This window comes from Euprymna scolopes, chromosome 6, assembly GCF_053919585.1.
Source record: "Euprymna scolopes isolate OS-2025 chromosome 6, ASM5391958v1, whole genome shotgun sequence".
Lineage (NCBI taxonomy): Eukaryota > Metazoa > Mollusca > Cephalopoda > Sepiida > Sepiolidae > Euprymna > Euprymna scolopes.
Window position 1 is genome coordinate 65,287,029 of NC_136487.1, and position 16,727 is coordinate 65,303,755.

Sequence of the window (16,727 nt, forward strand, 5' to 3'; positions counted from 1 at the left end):
AAGTTAAATTTACATTGAAAAGTGATCACCCACTTTTCGATAAAGTAATTTCTTTATATCATGGAAACTATTTATTTGCGACGGAAACGGTTTGCAGATTCGTTTTTAACACACTGAAATCTACAAAAAAAATATTTTGTTATATACGAACGTGCGACGGACCTTAAAGTAAAATAATACCCTATTTTTAATGACTCCGTGCAAAACAGAATATAAATATGTGCAAAATTTACTGTTTTGCATAACCACGTGGGTTTCATGTAAACCGGAAGCGGAAATGACGCAAGTTTGACCGCGAAAATAAAACTTCCGACGAATTAAATAACTTGTTTTGATTTCCTTTCGTGGGAAAACTTTTTAAGTTAACAAACTCTATCTTTTCTGTTTCTTTATTTACAATAAGATTTAGCTAAAATGATTTCTTCCATCGCAAGCAAAATGTCTGCTGCTGAAGTGGAATTTATTGCAGAGAAAGAACTTGTCGAAATTGAACCGAATTTCACTTATTCCAAGATTTATTTAATCCAGGTAAAAATTGGCCACGTTTTTCGTTTATTTATGTCAAGCAAATTTTTGTTGTTTTTTTTATCGTTATTTTTATTTTAACTTGAAAATATTTAATTTCGTAAACTGTTTTAAAGATATACAAATGTTAAAAAAAAAAAATACAGATCATTTTTTATCAACTTTCCTGTCTTTTTGTAAAGTTATAATGAAATAAAACAGAAATTGACAAATCTGTTTCGATTTATTTTTAACCAATGTAATAGAAATGTGTAAAAGTTTATAAAGTTGTGGCGGAACGTTTTATTTTTTTAGATTGAAAAATGGGTACTTTTGCATTTTAATCAGCAATAATAAAATACGACCAATACTAACCCTAAGTCCGAGTTCGTAATACGAAAGTTTTCACCTCTTTCAATACTTTGTTTTATGGATTAGTCCACGCAAAATATTCATCGTATGATTATTAGTTGGACAAGTTCTTCGGTAGTATTTTAGGTACAAATTCAGATTACGTATTGCATTCTGGCATTTAAACCCGTCGCGAATTTACCGTTTGCATTGTATTAACCCCTGAATGCTGGGACTATTTTGCGCCATTTCACCGCTTTCGTTAACGCTTTTCTTACATGATGCGTTCGTGTAGTAAAGTGACTAGTCACATCGCGGATGAATCTTTAGCGAACATTAGAAATAAAGTTTTGAAAAAAAATAAATGTTCACTTTTTTTGTGTTGTTACGTAGTTTTTAATGCTTTTGAATTAATCTAAAAGATTAAGTTTTCACGAGCAGTTTATAAAAAGATTTTTATGTTTTTCGTTCTTTTTTTGGGGGGGATATTCAGTTATATAACTTGTATAGTTTTTAACGGGTGCTTGCTTCTGCAGTTTAATTAACCGTTTTTCGGTAAGTAACGCAATGACATTAATCGAGCAGAAGAACCGTTTAATATTTCACACAAATTCTGTGTATACCTGAGAAAATTCACCACATCCTGCCTGCTCATCCTTTGGCAAACATCCACATTTGTGGTGACTTCAATGTCCACAATGTGGAATGGCTGACCCACCCACTCGAACAAGACAGATGATGAGGGGAGGTTCAGTCATGATTTCTCCATTGCCTATGACCTCACCCAGGTTGTTCACGAACCTACCCATATGTGCCCGATACTTCCGGTCAGTACACAAGCCTTCTAGACCTTTTCCTCACAACTTCCCCTGAGCTATGTTCATATTCCGTTCTGTCTTCTCTGGGATCTTCCGACCACTCGGTTGTATCAGTTAAGATAAAAATGAAATGTAATAAGTCTTCAGACGTACCTCTCCACCATACTATATATATCGATACTCTACGGCTGACTGAGTTAGCTTCCGTACATTTATATCTGATATACCCCTGCATTCCATGTTTAAAAAGGATGTCCTCTATAGTATCAGACCTGACTGAATGGTTAATTGTAGGCATAGACCGATTCATACCATCCAAAAAATTCCAACAAAAACCTAACAGCCAGCCATGGTTATCCCCAGAATGTGCTGCTGCTATTGCGCACAGAAATCACTTTTTCCATAGCTACCAACGTAATAGATGCACTGAGACTAAGGCTGCTTTCAGGACTGCCAGCAACCACTGTAAAAGAGTAATAAAAAATGCAAGAGAGCTATATGCTCAGTCCGTTAAATCCAAAGTAGCTGAGCAGCGGTTTGGTTCCCACCAGTTTTGGCAAATAGCAAACAGGATCCTGAACAGAAGCGTGCGTTCTATCCCAACCATCATCAATGGACCTGAGGTCATCTTGTCAGCATCAGACGAGGCCAAACTATTTTCCAAGAACTTTGCAGCTAATTCTACCCTATGCAACCAAGGCCATCAACTCCCTGTATTCCCTCCTATAATAGACAACACGCTATGCAACATACAAATATCTGTGCGTGATGTCGCCAAGCTAATCAAGAACCTTGATTCCAGTAAAGCAACTGGCCCTGATGGCATCCCAATTATAGTGTTAAAAAAGCTTCAACCAGAATTTGCTCCCATGCTTACAAAACTGTTTAAGCGTTGCCTTAAGGAGAAGTGCTTCCCAACACCCTGGAAAACCTCATTAGAATGCCCTGTATTTAAGAATTCAGGTCATAAGTCCTCTCCCTCTCAGTACAGACCTATAAGTCTCGTGTGTCATGTTTAAGTTAATGGAATCCATATTAAATAGAGAAGTAGTCAACCACCTCAGCAGAAATAACCTTCTTAGTGACATGCAATATGATTTCCGTTCTGCCAGATCTACAGCAGATGTGCTAATGGTTATATCTCATAGGATTAGTGAATCTCTCGACAAAGGCTTCCTCTCTAGGCAATTGCTCTAGCCATATCAAAGGCCTTCGATAAAGTATGGCATAAGGGCCTACTTCACAAGATTTCCAGCTACGGTATAACTGAAAATATTCTCTCTATCATTAAATCATTCCTCTCCGATAGGTTCATAAGAGTAGTGGTTGACGGGCAGAAATCAGAGGCCCACAGTATTAATGCTGGAGTCCTGCATTTATATTTACTCTCTATCGCCCCCACAACAGCGGAGTTACTATCTTTCAAAGCATATCTGAGAAAATTGACCAAGTCCTATCTGCTTATCCTTCAGCTAACATTCACGTATGTGGAGACTTCAATGTTCACAACGCCGAATGGTTGACCCACTCAAACAAGACCGATGATGAGGGGAGGTTCTGTCATGATTTCTCCATTGCCTATGACCTCACTCAGATTGTTCAGAAACCCACCCGTGTGCCCGACAATGATGGCCAGTATGCGAGCCTACTAGACCTTTTTCTCACAACTTGCCCTGAACTATGTTCAGTTTCTGTTCTGTCGCCTCTTGGATGTTCCGAGCACTCTGTTGTATCAATTAAGATAAAAATGAAATGTAATATGTCCCCAGACGTACCTCTCCATCGTACAGTATATCGATACACTAAGGCTGACTGGGATAGCTTCCGTACATTTATATCTGATCTACCTCTGCATTCCATGTTTAAAAAGGATGTGTCCTCTATAGTATTAGACCTGATGGAATGGTTAATTGTAGGTATTGACCGTTTCATACCCTTGAAAAAGTTTCAGCAAAAACCTAATAGCCAGCCATGGTTCTCTCCAGAATGTGCTGCTGTCATTGCACACAGAAATCACTTTTTCCACTGCTTCCAACGTAATAGATGTATGGAAACTAAAGCCGCTTTCAGGACTGCCAGCAACCATTGTAAGAAAGTAATAAAGAACGCAAGAGAGTTGTATGCTCAATCTGTTACGTCCAAAGTAGCTGAGCAGCGGCTTGGTTCCCACCAGTTTTGGCAAATAGCAAACAGAATCCTGAACACAAGCGTGTGCTCCATCCCAACTATTATCAATGGACCTGAGGTAATCTCGTCAGCATCAGACAAAGCCAAACTCTTTGTCAAGAACTTTGCAGCTAATTCCACCCTTTGCGACCAAGGCCGCCAACCCCCAATATTTCCTCCTGTATCAGAAAACACGCTATGTGATATACGTATATCTGTACGTGATGTTGCCAAGCTAATCAAAAACCTTGATTCCAGTAAAGCAACTGGCCCTGACGGTATTCCAATTATAGTACTCAAAAAACTTCAACCTGAACTAGCGCCCATACTTAAAAAACTGTTTAAACGTTGTCTTAAGAAGAATAGTTTCCCATCTCCCTGGAAAATCTCATCAGTATGCCCTATTTTTAAGAATTCAGGGGATCGCTCATCCCCCTCTCAGTACAGGCCGATAAGTCTCCTGTGCGTCATGAGTAAGTTGCTGGAATCTGTTAAATACAGAAGTAATCAACCATCTCAACAAATCAACAAAAATAACCTTCTTAGTGACACTGAATATGGTTTCTGTTCTGCTAGATCTACAGCAGATGTGCTTACAGTTATATCTCATAGGATTAGCAAATCTCTCGACGGAGGCAACCTTTCTAGGGCAATTGCTCTTGACATATCTAAGGCCTTTGATAGGGTATGGCATAAAGGTTTACTTCACAAGATCTCCAGCTATGGTATAGCTGGAAATGTCTTCTCAATTATTAAATCATTTCTTTCTGATAGGTTCATAAGAGTAGTAGTTGAGGGGCAAAAATCAGAAGCTCACAGTATTAATGCCGGTGTCCCTCAGGGGTCCATCCTGGGCCCAACTCTTTTCCTGATCTACATTAATGATCTTCCAAATCACATCCTTACATCATTTGTAGACATTTATGCTCACGACACTACTATTTATGGTAGCACATCTAAGACAGTAAACGACCAAGTTCTCTCCAATTCTCTCTCCTCTGATCTTGAGCACGTAGTACAATGGGAAAAGGAGTGGCTGGTTACTTTTAATGCATCTAAAACCAAGCTTCTCTCTTTACATCATCAACATTCTGATCCACATCTGGCATCAATTGAAATGAATGGCTCTCGTCTTCAGGAGGCCTCAAGTTTTGACAAGCTTCTGGGCTTGACCATTACTCCTGATCTTAAATGGAACATGTACATCAAATCTGTTGCCAAGGCCGCTGGAAAAATGGTGGGATCTTTCTATCGATCCGGTAAATATCTCACTGCTGATACTATTCTCTATCTATATAAGAGCCAGGTACGTCCAAGGATGGAATACTGTTGCCACATCTGGGCAGGAGCTGCTAGAAAGGACTTATCCTGCCTTGATAGAGTTCAAAATAGACTTCGTAGCCTCGTAGGAGATGTCCTTTTCTCTTCCTTGCAACCTCTTTCTCACAGAAGAGATGTTGCGAGTTTGTCTCTGATGTATCGTTATTTTCATGGAAAGTGTTCAACTGAGCTTCAATCTATGGTCCCCCCTCGCCAAACTTTCACAAGAAACACTCGTCTAGCTGTACACACTATCAATAATTCCCCCCACTCTTTATCTGTGCCTAAACCTAAATGTAGATTCCATGAACAAAGCTTCTTTCTTAGAACTGCACGCCTGTGGAATTGTCTTCCGTTTTCCTGCTTTCCGGCTGACTACAATATGGTTGTGTTCAAGTCTAACGTAAATAAGTTCTTGATGAGCCGTTCCATATAAGTTATCAAATTTACCAAATTTTCATTTCTAATGATTACTATGTTGTCCAATTTCTACTGTACACTCTTTAACCCTTATCCTTGAGTGGCCTCTTGGCCTTGATAAGTGGTGATGCCTATGTAAAAAAAAAAAAAAAAAAACCTCTCTTCCTGATCTACATCAATGATCTCCCAAAACACATATTTAAATCATTCGTTGACATCTGTGCTGATGACACAACCATCTATGGCAACATATCTAAAGGTGTAAATGACAAAGTTCTCTCTGATTCTCTCTCCTCTGAATTTGAGTGCACGGTACTGGGGGAAGAGGTGGCTGGTTATTTCCTATCTTTACATCATCAACGCTCTGATCTCCATCTGGAATCAATTGAAATGGATGGCTCTCGTCTAGGGGATACTCCATATTTTGATAAGCTTCTGGTCTTGACCTTTACTCCTGACCTGAAATGGAACACGTACATCAAGTCAGTTGCCAAGGTCGCTGGAAAAATGGTAGGATCTTTCTACCGCTCCAGAAGATATTTCACTGCTGATGCAATTCTCTATCTATATAAAATCCAAGTACATCTAAGGATGGAGTACTGCTGCCATATCTGGGTAGGAGCTGCTAAAAACAGCCTATCCTGCATTGACAGAGTACAAAATAGACTTCATGGCTTAGTGGGGGAGGGCCATTTCTCTTCCCTGCAACCTCTCTCCCACAGAAGTGACGTTGCGAGCCTGTCTTTGTTTTATCGTTACTTCCATGGCAAGTGCTCGTCTGAACTCCAATCTCTGGTCCTCCCTCGCCAATCTTTCACGATAAACACCCGTCTAGCTGAAACCACTGTCAAAAATTTTCCCCACTCTTTATCTGTGCCATAATCAAAACGTAGATTCCATGGACAAGGCTTCTTTCTTAGAAGTGCACACCTGTGGAACTCTTTTCCGTTTGCCTGTTTCCCACCTGACTACAACTTGGATGTCTTCAAGTCCAATATAAACAAATTTCTGATGAACGGCCCCCTTAAATAAGACACTTTATCAAATCTCCAATACTAACGATTACTAAGATACTATCCCATTGATTACTGTACATGCAATAACCCTTATCCCCGAGTGGTTTCCAGACCTTGATAAGTGGTGACTACCATATATAAAAAAAAAAGTATCACAGACATCTTAAAGAAAGAGTTTGTTAACAAACCCCAAACTTTGCAAGAATTGAAAAACATCAGGAACGAAACAAGGGAGTTAAATCACAATCCAGAGATTCTGCAATCTGTCATGAATAATGTTTTGGAAAAAGCACAAATATGCAAAGCTGAAAATAAGCAACATTTAAGACATTTTTCCATGAATAAAGATTGTTTGAATTTTGCATTTTTTTTTTTTTTTAATTTCCCAATTTCTTAGATTGTGTTAAAATTACAGAAAGATATCAAAAATAAAGAATCTATTTAAGTTCAAAACCCTTCAGTGACTTTTTGGGCACCGTGTGTGTGGGTGTGTGTGTGTGTATATATATATATATATATATATATATATATATATATATATATATATATATATATATAATCGTAGCCAAATTGAATATTGAAATGCACATATCTTTGGTTTTATGAGACGAAACTACATGAAATTTGCAAGCTTTTTGAAGATTTACAAATCTTACTGTTTTTTGCTCCTGGAACAGTGGCAAAAAAACAGGACAATAACAACAGAAGCTTACCTTTAAAATTCAAGACAATGTTTATTGCTCCTCAGTTGCACAAAGGGAATGCACATCTTTTGCCTCTGAAAACAAAACTAGTAAAAACCTCGAAAGGTAATAGTTTATTTTTAACAAGAAATGAAGCAGGTTTATTCTGTCTTCGCAGATATGAGTTTGCAGCTGTAGGAGTCGATATGATGCCTTCCGATGTAAAGGATCTAATATTCGCTCTGTAAGCATAGTACGGAAGTCCATGAAAATGTTAATGCAGCAATTCTTGCCAATTAAAGTCTCTTAATGAAGATGTGCCTATATTTAGGCATGAAATAAATTGATTCGAGTCTAGTGGACTCATGGTAATGAGCCTAATTATTTAGGCATAAGATAAACTGCCTCAAAGAGATGAAAGTTGGAGGCTCCATGCCTCCTGCAGAGTCAGTCTTCTAGAGTTCGGCTGGAACAAGGTGACTGGAACAGATTCCCTGTGTCCGTCCAGTTCAAGTTCTTAGCTGAAACCTAGTTTCAAGCACACAAAATACAAAAAGCCAGCAAAAGTGCAACGCTTCGCAGAGAAGAAAATCGGCTACACTGATTGGCCCCAAAACAATACAATGATAGGCATGATGTAATTGTCAAATTTCTGGCAGATTATGATATCGTCCAAATTTTATGACAATTGGTAAAAAAGAATCTATATTTTCAACCCAATAAAATATGCCCAAATTTGCCTATATTTGTATATATAGTGTCCTGGCAGGCCAACTTTAATTTTGCTGCTTTGGGATGAATTTTGCTTAGCGTTTTTTTTTTTTATTTATTTATTTATTTAATTATGTTTTTTTTTTTTTTGCTTGGTTGTCTCCCCTGTATTCTTGCCAGGCCAGCCAAAGACCCTAGTGTTTTGATGTGATGTTTTGAATATAATGAACTAGTTATGAACAAAGTTTCATTTCATTCGGACAAAACACTAAGAAACGAGCCTAATTAGAGTTGAGGTCCGTTTTTTTTGGGGGGGGGGTCACCCTGTATGTATATGTATATATATATATATATATATATATATATATTAGTTTGAAGTTGCTATTTTTCAAAAGTAGAGTAACCAATGAAATATAACGAGGTTAATACAAGAGTGCTCAATATGGAAGTAGAGCAAGTTACATTTTCAATTTGTCTTTACATAAGCAGTAATTTATTGCTACACAGTCATGACCATGTTTCGGTCTTCTAGTATTTAGTAACTAGAGACCTCTTCAGGCAACAACACTTATTTACGAAAAAATAAGCCTTGTTGCCTGAAGAGGTTTCTAGTTACTAAATACTAGAAGACCGAAACATGCTCATGACTGTGTAGCAACAAATTACTGCATATGTAAAGACAAATTGAAATGTATGTATATATATATATATATATATATATATATATATATAACTATGAATATTAATAATTGATGATGCAGAAGAATAAGTGACTGGAAGTCACCAGCAGTGCCAGATAAAAAATTCTGCATTTTTCTTAATCATTTTTTGCATGAAATAAGGGTTTGTTATACTATGCACAGAGATACTAAAAAGTTGCCAAAAATTAAAAAACATAGCAAATGTTAGCAAAAACAAGATAAATTTCTCTTCTACCTATCTGAAAAAGTTTTGATGCACATATGGAAACAGGTGGCTCCTCTAATTTTTTTTCTTCTTTTTTTTCAGCGGATCATTATCGAATGGCTATTAATCTACCAGATTATCAAAAAAAAAAAAAAATACAAAAAACTTTGGTACTTATGCACTTTTGTTACCGTGCTGAAATAATGTTATTTAGAAAGTCATTCTTAACATGGGGAGTGGAGGGTGTTTTCTAACTATTCTCTATTTTCACTTAACAATTTAAGATGACAGATAGTATTTAACTTGAAAATACTATTTTTAAAAAATTACCACGGTAACAAAAGTGCATAAGTACGAAAAATTCAATGTTTAACATTTTTTAAGAAGTGCTCCGCTTCTAATACAACGTTCCTATAAATCGATCCCCCATTTTGGAAACATCAACTTTTTGGGGCTAAATTTTGTGCGTTTAGCCTTTTTAAAGCCGTTTGTATTTCAAAACTTGCCCCAAAAAATGCTAAATTTGCAAAAAAAAAAAAAAATAAAATAAAATAAAACCCACTCAATATATGTTACCGTGACATATATTGAGTGGGTTTCTGTTTTATTTTTTAACTGATTTCCCAAATTTCACATATTTAGGGGTCAGTAGAAAAATAAAATAATTGTTTATCTGACACTGTTTGCTGCACACGTGTCGCCTATTCTTTTCATCACAACTCTGAGCCAACATCAGTTATGAGAATTAAGGGAAATTAAACACCTGTAAATGCCAAATGAGGGCACAATAAAACAATCAAGAGTGTTCTAACGAGTGGAAGTTATGAACATTGCATAACGCTAGTTGATTGCTTTTTTTTTTTACTTTTTATCATTTCTCAGGCAGGACTTAACTTTAGTAAGCTTAAAGGAGCTTATAATTATAAATATTGATAATTATATTTATAATTATAAATATTGATAATTATATTTATAATTATAAATATTGATAATTATATTTATAATTATAAATATTCATAATTATATTTATAATCATAAATATTGGTAATTATATTTATAATCATAAATATTGGTAATTATATTTATAATCATAAATATTGGTAATTATATTTATAATCATAAATATTGGTAATTATATTTATAATCATAAATATTGGTAATTATATTTATAATCATAAATATTGGTAATTATATTTATAATCATAAATATTGGTAATTATATTTATGATTATAAACACTAGTTTTTCATGCTTTCTCCAAGTTTTTTCACCAAGTGTTTTAAAATAAGCAAACGAACAAAAAAAAAAATTGATGATCCAATTTTATTGTTCGTTTGCCATTTTAAAAAATACAATTAAAAAAAAAAAAAAACTAGTTTAATTTTGCAGCTGACATCTCTGCACAAAAAGCATTCACAAACACTGGTAAAGAAGCTTGAATATAACCATATATAAAAAAGTGACCTTGTGTGTGTGTGTGTGTGTGTGTGTGTGTGTGTGTGTGTGTGTGTGTGTGTGTGTGTGTGTGTGTGTGTGTGTGTGTGCGGAACTGTCTTTACCAAACTACTCTGTCAATTTTTGGTCTACAGATTTGAAACTTGATATATTGGGGATTAGCTGCCAAGATGTCAAAATTCAAAAATTGGAACTTTGACAGGCATAAGGTGATTTAAAATGCTCCTCTATGCATGCATAAATATACATTTATATGTTTAAGTTGGTTAATTTGTAAAGTTTTTATATGCAGATTAGCTTAGATTGTGGCGAATAATGCTGGAGAGCTAAGCGCTTTGGTTTTAATCTTAGCTGATGGTACCCAAGTCACTTTTTTTTTTCTATTGTGTACAATATAATTAGCAATAGAGAATTGGCTCTATAATAATAATACGAAATTTGTATAATTTAAAATGTTTTATGACCCGGCAACACCAGGCGGCTTGCTAGTGTGTGTGTGTGTGTGTGTAAATGAAATAAGAATTACAGTTAAGTTTATGAAAATAATCTAAGATGGCAAAACTAAAGTATATTATAAATATTGAAGAGTTAATATTTATAAAGTAATCTCAACCAGATGTAAAAACTCGATAAAACCAAATAGGAAATAGAACTTATAATAAGAAAAAGTAGTTAATAAAACATGTTAAAAAAAATTCCCTCTTCCCTCTGCTTCACTATTTATTACCAAGTACTTACTTGTAGTTTCATCAAATACTTATCTAAAAGGCTTCCCTCACCCATTCTCAACAATAAAGCTGACCGGCAGTTTACCAAGTATCAGTCTCCTATTAGAAGCTATTTGTCCAACACATCGCTTCTAAAAATCATCTCTCAGAATATTTTGCTACCAAGACCATTATTGATTATCGAGGTTCATTGCACCATAGACATGCATATATAATTTCATCATCCATGGGAATATATGCAATATTACATAAACCAAAATGCATTCAACACATCAACGAATATGGCCGTCCCGTATACCTTTCAGAATATCAATAAGGAGCAACCACACATTTTTGTTATATGGGATTACTGCCTTCTCCCCTAGACCAATATTCTGCCTACTTGGAAATAAAACCCCAGAGTACATTATACTCCTTCCGATAATGGACTGCCCAGGTTGTATGAAATTCCCTCTTCCAATAATTATTTTCATATAACTATCATTCATCACCCAAAACTATTTTCAATATTTGTGCTAAAAAGCAAAATACATGTCTTTTCACAGTTGAACATTTTGCTAACCGCATTTCATTTCCTCTGATGATATGAGCCATTATTGAAAATCCATGGATTAAGGAAATTAATATAACCCCTTCTATATATTCCTTTTGTCAAACAATAAATTCTTAACTCGAATACATGTATCTATATTTTGATTTTCAGAATTTAAATTTAACCACTAAACTTATATATATATATATATATATATATATATATATATATATATATATATATACACTGTATTAACAAAACCAAGATTTCAAAAAAGGAATTGATAGCAACAAAAGTGTATTTCATTGTAAGTTACAATTGTTTCAATACCAGTTGGACAATTTCAAGCATTATGGCTTTTGAAAATTTTCACATAACTAGCATTTCTTCAGACTTCTTGAATAAAAAACACTTTGACAATAGAACATTGTTTAAAGAAAATTCTCTTAACGAAAATGAAGCAATGCTGGTTATGTGAAAATTTTCCAACTGGTATTGAAACAATTGTAACTTACAATAAAATACACTTTTTGTTGCTATCAATTCCTTTTTTGAAGTCTTGGTTTTGTTAATACAGTATATCAATGCTCAATTCTGAAATATGATAATTTTGTAGTTTACTTAAGTTATCTCTCTTTGGCTTAAAACTTATTGGTATGTAAAAATGTACTGAATTATACAAACCCAGTAAAACTCAGTATATTACAAACATATATATATATAGGGCTTGCCTATTGGGTCTAGCCTCCTAGCCGTCACTTACATGGCAGGCTTGAAAGGCAAGATCTTGACACCTGCAACTCACACACTCTTTTCACTAGATATATTGATGACATCATCATTATTACCCATTTCCTGCAAAGAGGCCATAAATATTTTTAATAACCAAGGTCCCCATCTACACTTTACTACAGAACGCCCTGACACTTTCTGTTCACTCTCATTCCTCAATTTCAACCTCGCCATCGATACAAATGACTCCATACATACTGAATTCTACAGGAAACTTTCCCGTAGGGCCCTTTTTATCAGCTTTAGATTCACTTAAAGACAAACTCTGTTACTCATATACGGAAATTACTTACAGAACAAGTGCTCCAAAACTGCTGACAAAATCAAACGCACCACAAACTTCTATCAAACTCTTTCTATCAATGGTTATCCTACTTCAGCCATATCGAACCTCAACAATAAAAAAACAATGCAGACACCACACCCTGTCTTAGACCTTATAGCAATCGCAATGCCCAGCCGGAATAAATTTCACAGCGATCACTGCTTGAATGCCCACACGTGTGAAGAATGCGTAGGTACATGATGCCGTGATGTGACCACCGCATGCATAAAATAAAAGGAACTATGTTACGCTCCCTCGCGTAAAAATACAGTGAACAGGCTGGAATGTTCAAGAAGGCCTGTATATAAAAATTTGCCCGCCAAAAGTCAAATCAGTTTCCTCTTCGATTTCTCAAGAACAGCACATGTTCAGGATAATTCCGTCACCGGGAGACGTTAAAACACCCATCCTGATATTACATGCTATGTACATGAACTTTAATTCCAATCATGGAAAGTTACCACATCGAACGAAACTTTAAATTTTCATTTAAACAATTTTATTTCGAACTACTATTCTTGTGATATGAACACACACACACACACACACACACACACACACCTATGTATTCACTTATATGGATTTTTGGACTGTTCTTCTCAAAAATAGCCAAATGAACCTTTAAGCCCATGTGTGGCATTCTGATCATAAAAGAAATCAATTTCAAACCTTATTCTCATAAAATTCTCACTTCGGTAATCCTTCATTATGAACATTCCACACAAGAAAAAAATTACGTTAGAATGATTTAAACTAATATTCTTAACATGTAAATAAATGTTGTTTATTTCATGTTAATACTGTGATTTTGTGTTCTTTGTCGTTATTTTCCAGGTTTCATTTTTGTTTTTCTTTATGTAAGGATGTGGATAGGTGAAATCTTTCTATTAATCAGCGATCTCGTTAAATTTACCTTTTTATGGTCCTGAGGATACACTCCTACTTTCAACTTCAATAAAATTGTGACACCTGCAATCAGGATCCTAAAAATTGATGAATCACGATTATATATGGTTGTCCTACTAATCTTACATCCTACAACCTGTTTCCTTAAACTACCTTTCTTATATGACAGAATCTCCACCACAATCTGCAACACCATTCATAGTGAGAAGTCAGACATCTAACTCATTTATACTGGTACCTCCTTACAACAACACATCTAAAAAAAAACAAAAAAACACACCACTAACACACCTGCTCCATCACTAATTGCCTAAACTATGAATTATGCTTACGCACCAATGTTGTCTATAATTTACAACATGCTAAGTGTAATAACTCTTACAGAGGCAGCGCCACCAGACATTTGCACTTATGCATCAAGGAACCTTTGAACACACATATCTCCTTCTTCTACAAACACATTACTTCATGCAAGGCTGGTGCATCTGCTACTAGTTTCTCGCTCCTGGACAGGGTTCAAAAGAGAGTCATCAACCTGATAGGGCCTAAACTGTCATCTAGGCTTCAACCTCTGTTCCATCGACGAAATGTTGCATCCCTCTGCCTGTTCTACAAGTATTTTAATGGTGAATGTTCTGACGAACTACAAGCCCTTGTACCTCCTCGACGTAAATACCTCTGACAAATCCGACAATCAGCAAAATCCCACCCCTACACAGTAGAGATCTCTAGATGTAAGAAAACCTTCTACTCTAATAGTTTCTTCCCCAGAATTGCTAGACTCTGGAACTCCCTTCTGGGTTTCTGTTTTTTCCAACTGTACTGACATGCAGAAGTTCCAGTGTAATGTGAACAGAAATCTTGCTGCTCAACTCCCTACATAATATCTCTGCAACTTATGTCCCCGATAGTAGCCCCCTACATCAAAGTGACACTGTGCCTTGTTTGGAATGAAAATGGAATTAAAAAAAAAAACCTTTGTAACCTAAGGGTTTCGGATTTCTCATCTCAAAACGCAAACCTTCCATCAACAACAGACTTAAAAGTTAACTCTTCCTTCATTACATAACTACTTTTCTCCCATTACCTTCCTAAATTGTTATTGTTTTTGTCATGTATATATGTCATTAATCACCCCCTTTAGTCTGCACTATAGCTACATTCCTGACACTACTCTCATTACACCATCCTATACATTGTGTATGTACATGTGTGTCAGTTGTCGTTTAGTACTAGAAATCATCAGCGGCTATATGCTAAACTTGTTACTGCATATATGCGGGAATGTTTTTTGTTAGTTGCAAAACAAAATCTGAAAGCTTCACATATTTTATTAGATCATTTGATTTAAAGTTTTACTTTTTTTTTTTTTTTTTTTTTTTTTACATTTCACCCCAAACAAGGCACATTGCCACTCAGGTGTAGGGGGCTACTATCAGGGTCAGCAACTACTGGGGCACTATGTAGGGATTTGGGCAGCAAGATGTCGGTTCACGTTGCACTTGAACTTCTGCATGTCAGTACAGTTAGGGAAGCAGGATCCTGGAATGGAATTCCAGAGTCTAGCGGTTCTGGGGAAGAAACTACTGGAGTAGAAAGATCTTTTACATCTACGGATCTCTACTGTGTGGAGGTGGGATTTAGCTGCCTGTCGGGTTTGTCGAGGGTGTCTGCGTCGTGGGGGCACAAGTGTCTGCAGTTCGTCAGAGCATTCACTATTAAAATACTTGTAGAACAAGCAGAGGGATGCCACGTTTCGTCGATGGGACAGAGGCTGAAGCTTAGATGCCAGTTCAGGGCCTATCAGGTTGGCAACTCTTTTTTTAACCTTGTCTAGGATCGAGAGACTAGTAGTAGACGCACCAGCCCAGATGTGACGACAATAATCCATACGTGGGCGAATGGTGGCCTTATAGAGATACAGGATACTTTCAGGTGTCAGTAGTTTTCTAGCACGGTAGAGAGAGCCTACCTTTTTTGCAGCGGCCCTGGCAATGTTTTCAATATAATTGTTCCAGCTCATGTTTCCTGTGAACATTAGGCCAAGCAGTTTGAAAGATGTACCCTCAGACAGGGAGTCACTGGCCATTGCTATTGGTGGCAGAGAAGGTTTCTTGTAGTTATTGAAGGAAACCAGTTTGGTCTTGGCAGCATTGAATGTGACCATCCATTTATGTCCCCATTCCACTACAGATTGGAGGTCATCCTCTAGTGGAGTTTGTATTTCATTGCATCCCACATCATTTTATAATGAATGGATCAACAGATTATTCACACAACCCGAGGAACTCAATTTCATGATTTAACAGTATACAATTTCTGCTTAATAATTTCCAATGTGTGATTGTGTGTGTATGCATATATATATATATATATATATATATATATATATATATATATATATATATACTAGCAGTTCAGTCCGGCTTTGCTTGGGCCTATGTACTGTTCATAACTTTATTTATTTTTTAACTTTGACCCTAATTTTGACCCCTTAACATTTATTGTTTTGGGCTCAAATCAAATTTAAAAAATTGATCCATCCAAGTAACCTACATCGAAAATTTCAAGTGTTTAGACCAAAAATTGGTTGAGGCGTTTGGTAGAGTTTTCAAAGGTCAAATTGTTGAACTTTGACCCGATGACAACTAAATTTCTGTCCGAAAACCGATTCAAAAGATTTTCCAAATCTCAATATCCCTTATGTTATATCTCGGGTCTGTAGACTGAAAATTGACAGAGTAGTTTGGAAGAGTAATGTACAGACAGACACACACACACACACACACACACACACACAATTTCACTTTTATATATATATATATATGGCTCATTCGATGTCAAATCGACAAGGGGTTAAACCATGTCTGACAAGGATTTTTTTCAAATTTGCTACACTTATAGATCTCCAAGAAAGGAATTGAATGGCACCTGTTACACATCTCAAGGTCAAGGGGTTCCTGAGATATGACCTTGACCTTTTTACAAAAAGGTGAATTTTTATGGGGAGGTGACCAACTTTAAAAGAGGATATCTCTGTTATTTATGGGCCTACAAAGTTCATTCATATATCATTCTAAAGTACTTGGATAGAT

At 35.9% G+C, this 16,727-nt stretch overlaps 1 protein-coding gene across 1 annotated transcript in view; it reads left to right on the forward strand.

Moving 5' to 3' along the window:
• Positions 1-294: 294 nt before the first annotated feature.
• Positions 295-16,727, forward strand: part of LOC145277668 (DNA replication complex GINS protein PSF2-like) — a 40,192-nt gene continuing 23,759 nt past the window's right edge. Inside the window, exon 1 of the mRNA XM_080129332.1 lies at positions 295-528. Within this exon, the coding sequence (XP_079985458.1) occupies positions 415-528 (114 nt within the window). The 5' untranslated portion in view covers positions 295-414. The remainder of the gene's footprint in view (positions 529-16,727) is intronic.